We start from the raw sequence: 16710 nt of genomic DNA, 5'->3' as shown, positions 1-16710 counted from the left end.
ATGAACACGATGTTTAATTTCGGTCATGCAATATATTGGGATGTGAGCCACGGGGTGTTAAGTCATCAGCTTCAGGTGGTCGTAGAATATAAAATGAGCACACTTTGGGAGGCGGCCACGCGGGGGTTCTTATTTTTACACTTTCGGGGGCAGCAGTTGAGACAGTAGACAGCTTATCGTTATGATGAGGTGCATGAAAGAGTTAAAATGAGAGCTTTTTAGAAGATTCTTCTTGCCTGTTTTTGTTCTAAGGACCAATTGAAGCGAAAATGTCAGCATGAATGGATTTTTTTTTTCATGCACAGTTCATCTTTATCTGCAATTGACATGGTTGAGAACCAAATCCCCCTCCGCCTTTGAGTGACTTTCAGTGCGGCAAGTCATCAAATAAAAACCGAGCGTCTTGGCTCACAAGAGCTTGGGGGCGAGTACAGACATGGCAGATTTAACAGTCTTCTCCGCGTCTAATGCTCAACCCTCCTCCCCCGCTCCCACCTTGTTCTTGTTGAGACGTTCCCGTGGCTACAAATGACACATGAGGAGGCTGCAGCCCACCAAAAGCAGTCAATAGTCAATTTGGGGAAGGGAAAATTGAAAATTAATGTGACCTGATGCAAAATTTACAACAGTTGCTGATAGCTAGCTAGCTAGCTAGCTAGATAGATAGATAGATAGATAGATAGATAGATAGATAGATAGATAGATAGATAGATAGATAGATAGATAGATAGATAGATAGATAGATAGATAGATAGATAGATAAAAAAGGTCATTTATGTGTTTGTTTATTTGTAAATAAATAAATAAATAAATAAATAGATAGAGGAAAAACAAATAAAGAAAAAACAACTAGATAAATAATTAAATAAGCAAATACAGAAAAAAGAAAGATAAATAAATAAAGAAATAAATAATTAAAATAAATACATAAATAAATAAATAGAGAAATAAATGAACAAACACACAAACAACCAAAAAAACAGACTCACAAAAATAAATAAATAAGGTAATAAATAAATAAATAAATCTGAACAAATGGGTTTGTATGTACATTTTACGGCCTTTATTTTTCTGCATATGTATTGGGAACTCTGGCTAAGTATTGCAAACGGGTTGTGTTGCTTTGCTTCTAATAAATTAATGTATTTTAATAAAATAAATTATGATAAAAAAAAAAAAAAACATTAATCCCAGATGACCAAATCTGGGTGCTGATTAAAATCTTGAAAAACTTTTAGAATGGTAATATTGTACTTGGTATGCCACGTTTTCTGAAAACATTCCCAATCAACATTGGCCAATTTTGCGCATATGTGTGGTCTAAAAATCATAAAACGGAAGGAAAGAAGTATTCACTGAGTTCAAAAAGGCTTGAGGTAGAGCACATCACCCATGCTGGAATTATTAATGCGGCGTCCATTCAGCCTAAAGCTACAGGTGAAAGACGGTAAAAAAAAAAGACGAAAACGGAGACTAATGAAAGATGAAAGCATCTGTGCACAGGCAACTTGGGGGACAAATCAGGATCCTCATCTGTGTGCAGCCACAGATATCCCAGACCCTGAAGGGCCTCTTCATCGTCATCCAACGCCTGTCGTTACCTCGGATAATGACACATTGGCTCCAATCTATTCCCCACTGTCCATCCGGGCGGATATAATGAAGAACCCTTATGGAGTTTTGTGTGTGGGGGGTTGATCACGACTCACTCGCACTCAATTCTCTGGATCTGTCTGAAACGCCACAGGGCCCTCGAAACTCTATTTGCACTTTCACACTAAGTTTTGATGATACATGAACATGCTTTAGTGTGTGATGTTATAATGAATGTTACTTTTTTTCCCCTTTTTCATCTATATATCGCAAAAAAACGACAGCCCCCCCCCCTAAAAAAAAACCAGGAATACTCTTAAAACGTACTAACCAAAAGCCGTCAAACCTCATGGTTGACTTTAACGGAAATTAGCATCTTAACTCATTCACTGCCAGACAATGCAAAAATGTGTCCACTCCAGTGCCAGGGTTTTTGTCATTTTCACTCAAATTGCAGGACCCACAGAATATTGAGTTTTAGGACCACATAATCATTCAATTCAGCGTAAGAAACCATAGACTTTCTTCTTTTATCAGAAAAAAATGAGTTAATTCTTAAGTTATACGGGTCTGGAGTTATCTGAGCTTGAAATAGGGGCTGCTGTTCAAAATACAATACAATAAAGACTCTCCCCAATTTACGAACGGTAAGGTGAATTTGCTTCAGTGCTATATTTTATATGGAATGTATGTTTAAGGCTTATATAAGTATGTTTAAAGGACAACCGACGTCTCCGGACAAGTTTTGTCCATAATTTGTAAAATGGCTTCAAATGACTTTTACTGAGCGTATTTTAATAGGATTCCACCACATATAGCTATATTTTATGTTTTAAGACTTGCTCTGAATATTCAGGAAGTCTTGTTTTTGAGTTGGTGACGAGTCCGTACGTGACGTCACGAAAGGACCGCCCCGTGACCGTAAAAAAGACGCATTGTAGCGTCCTTCCATCACGTCAATGTTTGGTCTGAGAACCGCGATGCACCCAAAAGCCGCCAGAAGAGGGAGTCCAAGCTCCATATGAGGAATTTATCAGCCTCTGGAAGCAGAGTTGGCCACTGGAGGTCGCCATTTTGTGCCTCTTTTCTAGTGATCCATTGTTGCCCCAATGTTGCCTCAAAATGGCATGGAATAAATCTTTAATCGATTGCAAACATGTATGCTTTCCTCTTCAGAACTATTCATATATTCATAATTGGATGTGTAACAAGAAAGCATATTCTCCGAATCTGAAGCCATTGTTTGGATTCTCCAGCAATGCAAGACGTCTTGGCGTGACGTCACGAACTGGGGGCGGAACTTTCTGAAAATGCCCAATTTGCAGCTAATTTTTTTTGCAGATTCTGGACACTAAGTCATTTTTATTGGTGTTTTGCATTTGAATAAAAATATCATATCATCGTTTTGGGTATTTTAGATGCTATAAAACGTTTTTCTGGTGTCAGCTAAAAAACAAAAAAGTGATGTCGGTTGTCCTTTAAGGCTTGTATAAGTAACCTGTATTGGTTTATATTGAAAAATAAACATTTAATAATATATATGCTCCATAACGATATGTACATGTGCAACTGAAGAGAATACTATGTTACGACAAAAATGTTTGTATGTACCGTTGTTCGTAACTCCAATGTTGGTAAGTAGGGTAGCGTCTGTACATACATATTGATTTATATAGCGTTTTGACAACAGCTGAAGCTGCAACAAAGCGCTAAAATTCACAAAAGGCAAATGCTGCCCCTTTGCGGATGGAAAAAACATTGCCAGAGGTCTGACCAGCTCTTTATCGAAACCGCGAAAGAAAAAAAAAAGTAGGAATGGCAGCGAATTAGTTAAAGTGAAAGTGATGAAAAAATGATGATGACCACAGAGCTGAAATAGCATTTTTGTTCCTCTCCCTGTTGACAGATATGACCCGAATTTCCAAGTCAGAGGGAGCCATGCAAAGTACTTATGCAAATTAGAGGCCAACTATCATTAAGAAAAATATCTTAATGTCAGGAGTGTCTGCATTTAGAATTTCGGTGACACAAAAAGCACACAGTAACATGTGAGCAATTTTTTCTTGACAGTTCCTGAATTTGAATCAAGGATGGAACTAATTTTAGGAAATAATGGAAGTAAACAATAATTTTTGAGCAATTATGAGTATTGGCAGGTATTGTTTGGATGTGAATTTCAGAGGGTTGTCTGAATGTTTCTAAGAAATGCCTCAACACTGTCAATGGAAAGAAATCAAGATTGCTGTTTTCTAAATGGAGTCCTCATCCAACAGCTAGAATGATTTCCGTCACAATTTGTAAGCCTTTATAAAATAGCAAGTAATCATTGACTCAGAGAGACAAGACAAAATGTCATTCTTTGCTCTCTTCTGTATTTGTTTTGCTGATGTGCCGCTGGATTATCCGTATTTTCCCAGAAAATAAGATCCCTGCAGGATTCCACAAGTATCTCGATGCATCCACCCGTGGAGTAGCTGTCTCGAGTGCCTTACAAAAACTCATTTCGAGATATAAATCCACCTCTTCCCCGCTTGCTCATTTTCGATCAATTGTATCAGAATGCGTCATCCACAGCATTTAAAATAATATTAACTAATTCACTGCCAGATGTGTCAAAAATGTGTCCACTCCAGTGCCAGGGTTTTTGTCATTGTCACTCGAATTCCAAGACCCACAGAAGACTGAGTTTTAGGACTACATAAACATTCAATACAGTGGAATAAACCTTAGACTCTCTTCTTTTATCAGAAAAAAATGAGTTAATTCTTATTCTGACAACATTTTAACAAACTCTATATCGAGAAAGCGGTTCAAGAATCTGACAGGAAAATCGGAGGTTCCCTGTATGCAAAATCATCACCACCATGTAGTCAATTTAAAGGCACTCAGAGGAACAAAGTCCAATCTGAACGGTTTATTCTCACCTGGAATGTTGTGAATAGTGATGGCGAGGATCAAGAGAAGGATGCGTCTCCAGCTGCTTCCTGAATGGCTAGTCAGTTCCGGATGTGCGTTTCCAGTTTCTTGGTCATCTGAGCTACCCCAATGAGATATTCTCTTCCTGGGAAGTTGTAGGCCCTCTTCTGTTTTCATGGGGAACATAAAGAGAATAAAAAATATAAATAAGCATGAAATCAACAACAACAAGGAGGCAAGCTCAAGGGTGGAAAAAGGGAGAATTTACAGTAGTATATTGAAGATGCCAATCAATGCAAAACTTTCCTAATGTAATCATATGAGGTTTTGATTGCTTTGAGAATAATCCAAATAAGCCACATTGAGTTGTCTTATTTCTATCACGTTGATTGAGGTCAGGCAAATAAATTAAAATACATAAACAAACAAACAAACAAACACAAAAAAAAATACACATAGAAATAAATAGACACAAACAAATAACCAAATACATAAAGACATAACCAACCAACCAACTAAATAACCAACTAAATAACTAACTAAATAAATAAAGAAATACACAAAGAACGAAAAAAGAAAGAAACAAATGAACACATAAATAAACAAATAAATAAATAAGCAAATAAATAAATATTCCAAAAGAAAATAAAAAATAAAGAAATACACAAAAATACATAAAGAAACACACAAACAAATGAAAAAACACACAAAGGACAAAAAAATACACAAACAAATGAACAAATAAATACACAAACAAATAAATGAATAAACAAACTAATTAACTAATTAAACTAACTAATTAAACAACTAAATCAATAAATACAAAAATACCTAAATACGCAAATAAATAAACACAGACAAATAAAGAAACACACAAACAAATAATGCACAAATAACCAAACACATAAATGAATAAACAAACTCTTAACTAACTAACTAACTAACTAACTAACTAACTAACCAACGAACCAACTAACTAACCAACTAACAAACTACCCACCTACCAACTAACTAACCTACCGACTAACTAACCAACTGATCATCTAACTAACTAGCTAACTGACTAACTACCCGACTAATCAAGTAACTAACCACCTAACCAACCAACGAACCAACCACCTAACTGGCTAACTAGCTGACTGACTAACTAACTAAATACATACATACACAAGAAATACACAAATAACTAAATACTCAAACACATAACCAAACACATTAATGAATAAACCAACACACAACTAACTAACTAACCAACTAACTACCCAAATGAATAAATAAATACATAAATACATAAATACACAAAAAATAACAAAATACACAAACAAATAAAGAAATAACCAAATGAATACATGAATAAACAAACACAAGGAACTAATTAACTGACTACCCAAATAAATAAACAACTAACAAACTAAACAAATACATAAATAAATGAAAAAAAGAACAGGGCAGTTCAAATGATAAAAAAGTGAATCCAGTTTTGGCAATCTATTTAAAACAAAAAGGAAATGCACAGACACGCGTCACTGCTTTCAACACTTGAATTTTTGAAGGTTTGGGTACGCTGCTAGACACACTTGAATTCTTTCGAGATTCCAGCACAAATTATCGACAAAGCCTTCATTTGAAATTGGGTTCAAAACATTATACACCCATCCCAAAGGAGTCAAACTCATTTTAGGAGCAAATACAGCCGAGCGCTCGCCCGTGAGAGCAGAGACCTGTCATTTTGTATTCAATCTTGTCTGCCCATCAAAACAAAGACAATCTGCATCAGTTTTGTAACTGGAGCTCCCGCCCGCTCGTTTCTGCGTGTATACAATTGCCATATTCACCCTCAATCCATCTTTTGTTTGGTTTCTTAACAACAGGAGGAACAGAGCAAAGTCAAGCGTCATCCTCATTAATTTCATTTCCTATTGAGTGAAGCATAACTCACAGGTGACAGGATTGACATATGTGTCATCAATCAAAGGTGTTGTCCTTTCTATGCTTGCTCCTTGTTGCACAAATAATCCAACATAACCAAGATTATAGATTTCCGTTCAAATCTATTTGATGGCAAATTGGCCGTTTCGGATTGGCAACCCAAAAAGCCTAGTATCAATCATGTCAAAGGAAAACAGAAGGGGGATGTGGGATGCATTTATTCTAAATTTATTTTGACAAGCACCATCCATCACATCTAATCGAGCAGTGTGCATCGGCAGCTGATTGAGAGCCTGTCAATCAAAGACGGTTTATATGGCTGCTCCAGCTTGCATATTATTACGACTAAATGGAAAGTCAATAGACGCTGCAGTCTTCACATGAGCATCCGTGTATATAGAGCTTGGTAGCTTTCTCTTCTTTGTATTCTGGGATGGCAAACTGGATAATGCACAGAATAAATAGAAAAATAATTATCCTTGATGTGCATTCAGCATCATCATGTTGCTGTTTTCCTGTGTACATGTTTGGTTGATTAAGCAGTAAACAGCATCTTATTGTAATTGTATTGTTATCTTTTAAAAAGAAAAGAGCAATGCCACATAGATTTTTCTTGCACTTTGGGAAGCGTGGAATTTGTATTCTGTGAAAAAAGATCCAAATCCAAAGCGGGGGATAGTTAGTAAAAGTTAAGGATCAATAAATTGTTCTTATTTTGGTTATAATTAGCTGTTCCTCCAGAAGTATACAGCCGTACCTTTACTTACAAAATTAATTGCTTCAGAAACAATTTGCTTAATTAACTCATTCACTGCCAGACACGTGCAAAAATGTGTCCACTTGAGTGCCAAGGTTTTTGTCATTGTCACTGTTTCATCAAAAAAAAAAAGTCAATTCCTAAATTATATAGGTGTGGAGTTATCTGAGCTTAAAATGAGGGTGGCTGTCTAAAATATAATGCAATACATACATATTGGTTTATATAGCCCTTGAACAACAGCTAAAGCTGGAACAAAGCGCTAAAATGGAAAGAAGGGAAATGCCGCCCCTTGTGGAAAAGAAAAAAAAACATTGCCAGAGGCCATGGCCAGTGCTTTATCTGCACCCAAGGATGAAAAAACAAAACCCAAATAAATTCAGGAATTGTGCTCTACGTCATAATTTCAATTCCCGAATAAATTCGTAAATGGCAGTGAATGAGTTAACTAGAAGACTAGAAGATGTAAATCGAGGCCTGTTTTCCATGTAAATGCCCTAATCCGTTCCAAGCCCCTCCAAAATTCAGACATACATGTTTTACAAAGCAAGAAAGTAAATTAACAAATGTAAAAAAAAAATACATGTTACATTTGGTTCATGAACAATAAATGAGAGTTGTACATAATGTAAAAGAAAACACACAATAAAGAAAAAAATAAGTCATTAAACTTAAAGGACAACCGACATCTCCGGACAAGTTGTGTCCATAATTTGTAAAATGGCTTCAAATGACTTCTACTGAGCGTATTTTAATAAGATTCCACCGCATATAGCTATATTTGACGTTTTAAGACTGAATATTAAGGAAGTCTTGTTTTTCAGTTGGTGACGAGTCCGTACATGACGTCACAAAAGGAACGCCTCTGACCGAAAAAAAGACGCATTGTAGTGGTCCTTCCATCACGTCAATGTATTTTGCTGTACTTGTTTGGTCTGGAGACCTCGTGTTGCACCCAAAAGCCGCCAGATGAGGTCGTCCAAGCTCCATATAAGGAATTTATCAGCCTGTGGAAACGGAGGTGGCCACAGGAGGTCGCCATTGTGTGCCTCTTTTTCGATGAGATATTTCCCCTCAATGTTGCCTTATAATGGCACGGAATAAAATATTTAATCGATTGCAAACATATAGGCTTTCCTCTTCAGAACTATTTGAATCATATTCATAACTGGATGTGCAACAAGAAAGCATATTCTCCGAATCTGAAGCCATTGTTTGGATTCTCCAGCAATGCAAGACGTTTTGGCGTGACGTCACGAACTGGGGGCGGGACTTTCTGAAAATGCCCAATTCGCAGCCCAATTTTTTGCAGATTTTGGACACTAAGTCATTTTTATTGGTGTTTTGCATTTGAATAAAAATATCATACTGCATGTTTTGGGTATTTTAGATGCTATAAAATGTTTTTCTGATGTCAGTTAAGAAACAAAAAAGTGATGTTGGTTGTCCTTTAAGTTTGTCCTCATCATTTTTTTGCGCCATATTTTCTTCACATTCTCACTAAAAAGTGTTTTTTTGCCTGTTTTTTTTTTTTTTTGGGTCAAGAACTGATCCAAAGATATTTACTATGTTCGGCTTTGAAACTGTCTGAAGCAAACATCAGAACGGTGAGCAATCGCCCACTGTGTCAAAAGGTCTGATAACATGCTCAGGGCATACTGTATGTAGCGGGTAGAACATGCCGGAGGGCAATTTACTCCCGGTTATGGTGGAATTTGCTTTGGTGTGATTGTCAGGTTGGAAGGGATGGGGCGAAAAAAGAAAAACAGAGGTAAACTCCAAACTGTTCCCACAATGTTGCAAAAGTACAACTGTCTGAGCTGAAGAAATAAGATCTAGTGGGGAAAACGAATGGGTTTAAGCCAAGTCACGCACCAATGAAAAACACGAAACGAAACAAAAGGAATGGAGATGAGCCAAACTCTGAGTAAGCGTTTTTGATCAACCGCACAAGGGCAAAGAAGCTAAGCCATTGGCAACTCCTGCATCCCATTAAAAATCCACAAATTAAGTGTTGCTTTTCAAAAAGACAAAGGGAGCCCTGCTCCTGTTAGGATACGAAGCTCAGCTGAGTAAAGTTCGGCCCATGCTGGAGCTGAAGGGTCATTTGTTCACATTGGACACTTTTATTAGTCTCAACTATTTTTTTTAAGTGCTGTGCATCTCCATCCAAATTTGTCATTCTGCCAGTGGCTGTCTTTCAAAGGAACCTCAACTGCAATGTTTGCTCTACATTATTAACTCAATCACTGTCAGATGAGGGGCAAAAATGTGTTCACTTAAGTGCCAGGGTTTTTGTCATTTCTACTCAAATTCCAGGACCCACAGAATATTTAGTTTTAGTACTACATAAACATTAAATTCAGCGTAAGAAATATTAGACTCTCTTGCTTCACATGAAAAAAAAAGTTAATTCCTAAGTTATATGGGTCTGGGGTTATCTGAGCTTGAAATGGGGGTACTGGCTGTAAAAAATACAATACAATACAGACATATTGATTTATATAGTGCTTTAACAACAGCTGAAGCTGGAACAAAGCGCGAACATGGACAAAAGGCGAACGCTTCCCCCTCGTGGAAGGGAAAAAACATTGCCAGAGGTCTGACCAGTGCTTTAATGGCACCACCCCACAAAAAAAAAAAAAAAAAACCAGAACAAATTCGGGAATGGCGCTCCACGTCATATTTTCAATTCCGGAAAAATTCAGGAATGGCAGTGAATGAGTTATTTTTCGTGAAAAACCATTCACATTCATGAAACATGCATTGTGATTGTTCCACTTCTAAAATCCCGGATGACGGCAATTGTAGTTGAACTGAATTTGACAATTTCCTTTAAAAACAAGAACATGTTTAAATGCATTAAACAATGATAAAATATTTTTATGTGAACCTCATTTTTTAAACCACACAATATGAAAGTCGATCGCCACGTAGAAGTGATGCTAAGACACATCATGGCGGAGGGACTAAATAATCTATATTCAATGCATTGTCACAAACAAACAAAAATATTTAATCAACCCGACATTATCGATCTCACTACAGCCTCGTTATTCATCTGAAAGTCTGTCAACTGCATGACATTGTTCGTTCTTTCGAAAAGAGGAATAAGTGAAAAATCCTGTTGTTGACAATAATTGCTTTGCATTAATACCGACTGGAGATGTTTATAGCCTTTGCGTAATGAGCAATTTTCAGGGGAAAAGAGGACCGAGAGAAACGGACTCGGCTATTTTGTTCTCATGAAAAACGAACGGCAATTAGTGTCTTTCAGTCTCATCTATCACAATCAAAGGGGGTTCGGGGGGTGGCATCCAACATTATAAAACATGACGCTGTGTGTTGAAAAGCCTCTAATTTCAAAGCATTAGGCCCTTGCTATTCTTACTGAATTCATAAAAGGGAATAAAGCTGCCGGCTAACTGCTGCTAAATCCTAAAGAACGCACGCACAGATCACAAATCCCTGACTAACTCTGATTACTGTTCAATTTTATCTCATTTGTCTGCAAGCCACTCTGAAGGCTGAAAGTTTGATGCATTGTAGATGCACGTGAACCGCTGAACTATATCAATAAGCGAAACTCACCGACAAGCAAACTGGGTCCTCAAGTGACACACCAGCTGCTTTTGTGAGAGGCAGACGGTGACAAAATGACAAGTATAAAGAAGGGAACTAACGCTGCCAGTGAACGAACAATCCTTCATGTGCTTATTGGCCAATGTTGCCGGGCAACTGTGACCTTGGTAGGTGAAACGAAACAGTGACACACACACACGTATCTCGCCTTGTTGACGATATTGTGGGAAAATAAGGGCTGAAAACAATTCCTATCACTCAATCACGATCCTAGCACCCCAATTGGGTCAACGCGCATGCTCACAACGGTTCAAAAACATTTTTTTTTAAATTATTGACTTTTTTTCCCTACTGTCGCCGCTTGGAATTGAAGCGAATTTACGTGGGCCAGATGTGAGACAATCTCTTTTCGTCAATGGATGCTACAGCTTCGTGTTTGCTTTCAACATTTAGTTTGTAGCAGATGTGCACATTTTATCATGATGTCCCTGATCCACTGGTGAAAAGGACGCTTTGATCCTCTCCTTCATCTAGAACTGCTTCATGCAACAAAGAGGGTGCAGAAAGTGTTTAAGATTGAATAACTGTGTCTTTGTGTTGTCATATAATTTTGTTATTTTGTTTCATTTGACTTCAAAATGGCGCCACGAGAGTGGCTGCCTTTACAGCAGCTCCTGTATTTTGTTTTTAGATTTATTCCTTTTGTTTCCTCTTCCCTCCATAACTTTGGTGCTGTGTACATTTCTCCACTGCGAGACGAATTAAGGCTAATCTAAAACGAATCGCACTGGTATATAAATCACATGTTTTGAGGAATTTGATCATATGCAATGCCAAGAATAGACAGGTCATCTTGAAAGGCAATTTGAAATCAAAATAACATGGAGCAAGTGTACGGTATGCTAACGTTACATAACGCATCAACAACTAACTGCCAGGTTTGTCCACGTAACATAATTATGATTATTCAGATAACAATACAGTGAGACCTCAACTTACAAACACCTTATCTAACAAACTTTTCGTCTTACAAACTTTAAATTTCTGAAAATTAAACCTTATAATAAGCACTATTTTCATAATACACACCCACCACGGCTGGTGGAGTGATCTTCGGCGGGAGCACACGACCGAACAGCAGCAGAGGTTAAGTTTCCAACAGTCCTTATGGAAGGTGACTCTCCTTCCATAAGCCATCAACGACCATCAAAAAGGTCAATAAAACTTTATTTTACAGCAGTTTATTTCTTTAATTACAGTCCTCATGTAATGCCCCTCTCTTTTCAAACAGTAATTCCCTTTGACCTTCGACCTCCAATGCCATTCCATCAAGCCATCAATGACCATCACAAATGTAAATAAAGTGACTTTATGATACAATGCAGTGTATGTCTTTCATTACATTACAATAGCACATTTATTATACATAGAATAAGGTATGTTGTGTGTAGTTTTAAGGCTTATTTAGTTGAAAAGTATATTTTATGGAAACCTGGGAACGTATTATTCCCATTTTAATGGTTTCCTATGTGATTTTTTTTTTTTTGAGATACACACTTTTCGCCTTACACACTCTGTCTGGGAACCAATTAAGTTCGTAAGTTGAGGTCTCACTGTATTGTAAATCACAAATCCAATTAAATCTTTATCCCCTGTATCACTTTTAAAAACTGTGCAAATCACAGAGTAAGAAGATACAGTGCGTCTTCTTCTATATCGCTTATGTCAGTTGACTTATCAAAACAGGCCTACATCGCCCTCTTGAGGTTTAACATGAAAATAACACGACATACTCTAACGTGTTAAATTCATCTATAAGTCGTTCCAAAGTATAAATTGCACCTCGGGTCAAACTACGAAAAACAATGTTCGGAATAAGGGAAGCTAGAAGGAAGATCTTTTTTTCTTCTTTGTTTTTTTTTTTTTTTAATATTATTCTTTTTTTAATATTATTTTGAAAGGATAAGAGGTTTGAAAACAAGTAATTAAGGTTTTATGGAAGCCTCACAGTTATAAAGCGCTTGCACAGTGTACTTTTGTACTGCATTTAGTATGCAGTACACATATTCTATCCAACTGGGAGAGTTCAGTTTCTGGGCAAAGCCGGAGCACCGCTGGGATGTTTGATTTGTGAAATTGTAAATTGTAATTTTCCTCATAGGAAATTATGGAAGTCCAGATTGAAGTCATTTCAGGGGTAAACTGTTGGCATGAGAAAAAAAAAAAAAACCCACTGAGAATACAAAAAAAAGCAGAACTGTCATGGATCATGTTTTTTTTAAACTTAGCCATGTGACATTCAAATGAAACAATGAATCATTTAAATGCTATGCTCGACTTGAAAGATTCAACTTGAAACAGCGTGAAATCAGCCACCTAAATCTCGAAATTAATCAACGATCCAAAAGAGGCAAATTAGCAATCCAAGACGACATTAAATGAGTTCTGCAATAATTCTTGTATTTAATTATACCGAGTGAATTAAGTCGATGACCATGTATCAGATACTGATTATTTTTGGGGGTCCTAAGAGCCTCTGAAAAGAAGCAGAAAAGGAATGTACGTCTATAAAAAAGCACTTAGAAGACAGTTTTTAGGCAATAAATACCATCCACATTCATATACCACACATTTCCAAAAGCAAATTGACTGACTATTTTGTGATTCTTCTGTGATGGCTGAAAAATAGATGTGAGTTAAGACAGAAAAACTGCAAATGACCCAAATAACACACACTTGAGTTAGAAAAATAAGAAAAAGCTCTACCACCAATTATCTTGTAATCATTTAGACACACAAAGAAGCTTCCAAAATGCTAATAAAGATCCCAAAAAGAGGCTTGAGAAGTGGATGAGGAAAAATCTTGGTTGAACCATTTGCAGGTGCGGAATAATACTAACCATGATGAGGATAATTATTTTTTCTGTGAAAAGCAGGAAAAAAATAGATTGGGGGCGGACTCTGAAGAAAGCAGTTGAATAAAACGACAACCCGTGATCAAGACAGAGAGAACTTTACTGCAATTCTGGATTTTTTGGGAATTGAAAAGCATGACGTGGATTTTTTTTTGCGGGAGGAAGTAGGGGGGTTGGTGATAAAGTGATGGACAGACCTCTGGCAATGTTTTTCCCTCCCAGGAGGGGGCAGTATTTGCCTTTTGTACAGCCACCCCCATTTCAAGCTCAGATAACTCCAGACCCATATAACTAAGCATTTTTTTCAGATGAAATAAAAGAGTCAAAGGTTTCCTGTTAAATGTTTATGTAGTCCTAAAACTCAATATTCCGCCGGTCCTGCATTTTGAGTGAAAATGACAAAAACCCTGGCACTGGAGTGGACACATTTTTCCACATCATCTTGCAGTGAATTAGTTTAAAAACTCATGAGTTAAAAATGAGTTTGTTTGCTCCCGTCTTTATTGTGTTTATAGCAAAAAATAAAAATAATCATCTGCACTGGTTGCAATCACCTGCAGGCAGGCGAGCATTTGGCTTGATATTGCAGCGCAGGTGGCAACTCAGCGAGATGCCTTTGAGGGCACCATTAAGTGGATTAAAAAAACAAACAAATAAAAAAACAAAGGTGAAACTGTGGTCGACAACATCCATATACAGTGATACCTCGGCTTACGAACGCTTTAGCTAATGAACGTTTCACCTTACGAACATTATATATGGATACTTTTGCTTTTTTTGGGACCGAAAAACACCCCACCACAGGCATGTATTAAGACGAAGAGGACATAAAACAAAATTACGGTCGAGCAGAAGAAGGAGATCATCGAGAAACACGAACAAGGTGTGCATTTGTGTGACTTAGCGTCCCAGTATCAGTATGCTAAGTCGACCATTGCTACGTGTGGCTAAGGGTGTTTCTGTGTTGTCTAAGCAACGGTCTCAGGCAATAGAAGAGGTCGAAAAACTTCTGTTGATTTGGATTAATGAAAAGAAGCTAGCAGGGGACAGTGTGTGAGGGTATTATCGCAGAGAAAGCACAGCAACTTCACTCGGATATCATTAAGAGGCAACTACGTCGACGATCATCACAAAGTGAAATAAAATGACTTTATTATACAGTACAGTTTATTTATTTAATTACAATACAATAGCACATTTATTATACATAAAATAAGGTATATTTTGTGTCATTTGAAACTGATTTTTCTCATTTTTAATGGTTTCCTATGGGAAATTAATGTTTGGAAGACACACTTTTCGCCTTATACACACTTTCTGGTAACCAATTAAGTTCGCAAGATGAGGTTTCACTGTAATTGAGAGGAAAAGTCTCCGAAAAGGCAGCTAATAGTGCGACAACTTAAAACTTAGAACCTAATCAAGATGGGTTAAGTACGCACGAATAGAAAGATCAGAAAAGTTAGCATAGTAAGAGAAAAAAAAGCCATCCTAGAAGACTGTAACAAATGTTTTCAAGGTGACAATGCATTTTTTTAGCAGGTGGGGTATATGAACGGTGGCTTGCCTGTCGGAGAGCTTGCTCTACCTAACTTGATGGCTTGAGATTCGGAAAATGGATAAAGATGCTCCTCCTCTTTCTCTTTGATCATCTTGGATTCCGACGCGAGGGCCAATGAGATGTTGGGATCGGCAGCCACACCCTGTGGACAAATGAAAATGTACATTGAAGGTGAACTTGATTTTTTTTTAATTATTATTCTCCATTCGTTTGTTGCTCTCTGGTAAGGATTGAATATGTTGTTTCCGCCACACAAACAGATTTGTACCCTTTAACGGTTTGAGTTATTTGAAATACGTCGAGGCCATACAAGATGACCCATTCATACCATTTTCATCCTTCTATTTTTTACCGTACTTACTGTAAAGCTTTATTTGCGCACCCGATCCCACTGTGAGCTTGAACTATTCACATGAATCAAATCCTGCATGTACTCGTGTGCGTAAGGCACAAAAGAGACATTCCAAAGCACAGATATTCATACCAGTGGGTTGTAAAGACGAGCCTTCTTTTGCATTGCCGTTTTTCCAGACCTCGACTTCAAGTAAAAAAAAAAAAAAAGTATTTCCGCTTAAACAGCAATTTTATCTGCAGATTAAGTACCATATTTTCCGGAGTATAAGGCACACATCCAAATGAATGGCATATTTTTAAACTGTTGTCTTTATATCAGGCACACAGTACTATAAGGCACACCTTCAATGAATGAAAAAAAGTTCTCCAAATATATTACATAAATATGAACATATTTATAAATATAAGGCATACCACATTATGAGGTGCTACATAAGCGGCTGGGGTTACGCACTACTTCTTTTATAGAGGCCGATAAGGCGCACCTGCGTATAAGGCACATCTTTTAAAGATAATCAAGGCTGTTGGGTGCGTCATACAACGAAAAATATGGTACTTTAACTCATTCATTGCCAAAGATGATGAAACATTGAAAAAATGTGTCCACTCCAGTGCCAGAGTTTTTGTCATTTTCACTCAAATTGCAGGACCCACAGAATATTGACTTTTAGGACTACATAAACATTCAATGCACTGTAAGAAACCTTCCTCTTTTTTCATCAGAAAAAGAAAAAGAGTTAATGACTAATATGGGTCCGGAGTTATCTGAGCTTAAAATGGGGGTAGCTGTACAAAAGGCAAAAGCCGCCCCCATCATGGAAGGGAAAAACATCGCCAGAGGTCTGATCAGCGTTTTATCTGCCCCCCCCCCCCTGCAAGAAAAAAACAAAACCCCAACAAATTCGGGAATGGCGCACGCTCCACGTTATGTTTCCAATTGCAGAATCAATTTGGGGATGGCAGCGAATGAGTTAAAAACGGCACCTTTATTTCTGACTTGTATGTCATTTGAACAAACAATTCTGTATCTTCCACAAGCTTCATACGACAGAATTTCGTAACTATAACAGCTTCGAATACAAAAAAAAATCTTCTTTCCCCTA

General features: G+C 37.2%; 1 protein-coding gene across 3 annotated transcripts in view; it reads right to left on the bottom strand.

Moving 5' to 3' along the window:
• The window catches only part of slc39a11 (solute carrier family 39, member 11), a 49289-nt gene that overhangs the window by 6650 nt on the left and 25929 nt on the right, over positions 1–16710 (bottom strand). For 2 of the 3 annotated variants that reach the window (XM_089016052.1, XM_089016053.1), the window contains 2 exons: positions 15260–15395; positions 4518–4676 (listed from right to left, as the gene is read on the bottom strand). In XM_089016052.1, coding sequence (XP_088872178.1) covers positions 4518–4676; positions 15260–15395 — 295 coding nt within the window. The remainder of the gene's footprint in view (positions 1–4517; positions 4677–15259; positions 15396–16710) is intronic. The other variant, XM_089016054.1, reaches the window with a different exon arrangement.

Source organism: Hippocampus bargibanti, linkage group LG15, assembly GCF_051943395.1.
Source record: "Hippocampus bargibanti isolate YZ-2025 linkage group LG15, ASM5194339v1, whole genome shotgun sequence".
NCBI lineage: Eukaryota > Metazoa > Chordata > Actinopteri > Syngnathiformes > Syngnathidae > Hippocampus > Hippocampus bargibanti.
This window is presented reverse-complemented; position numbering and strand designations above follow the sequence as displayed.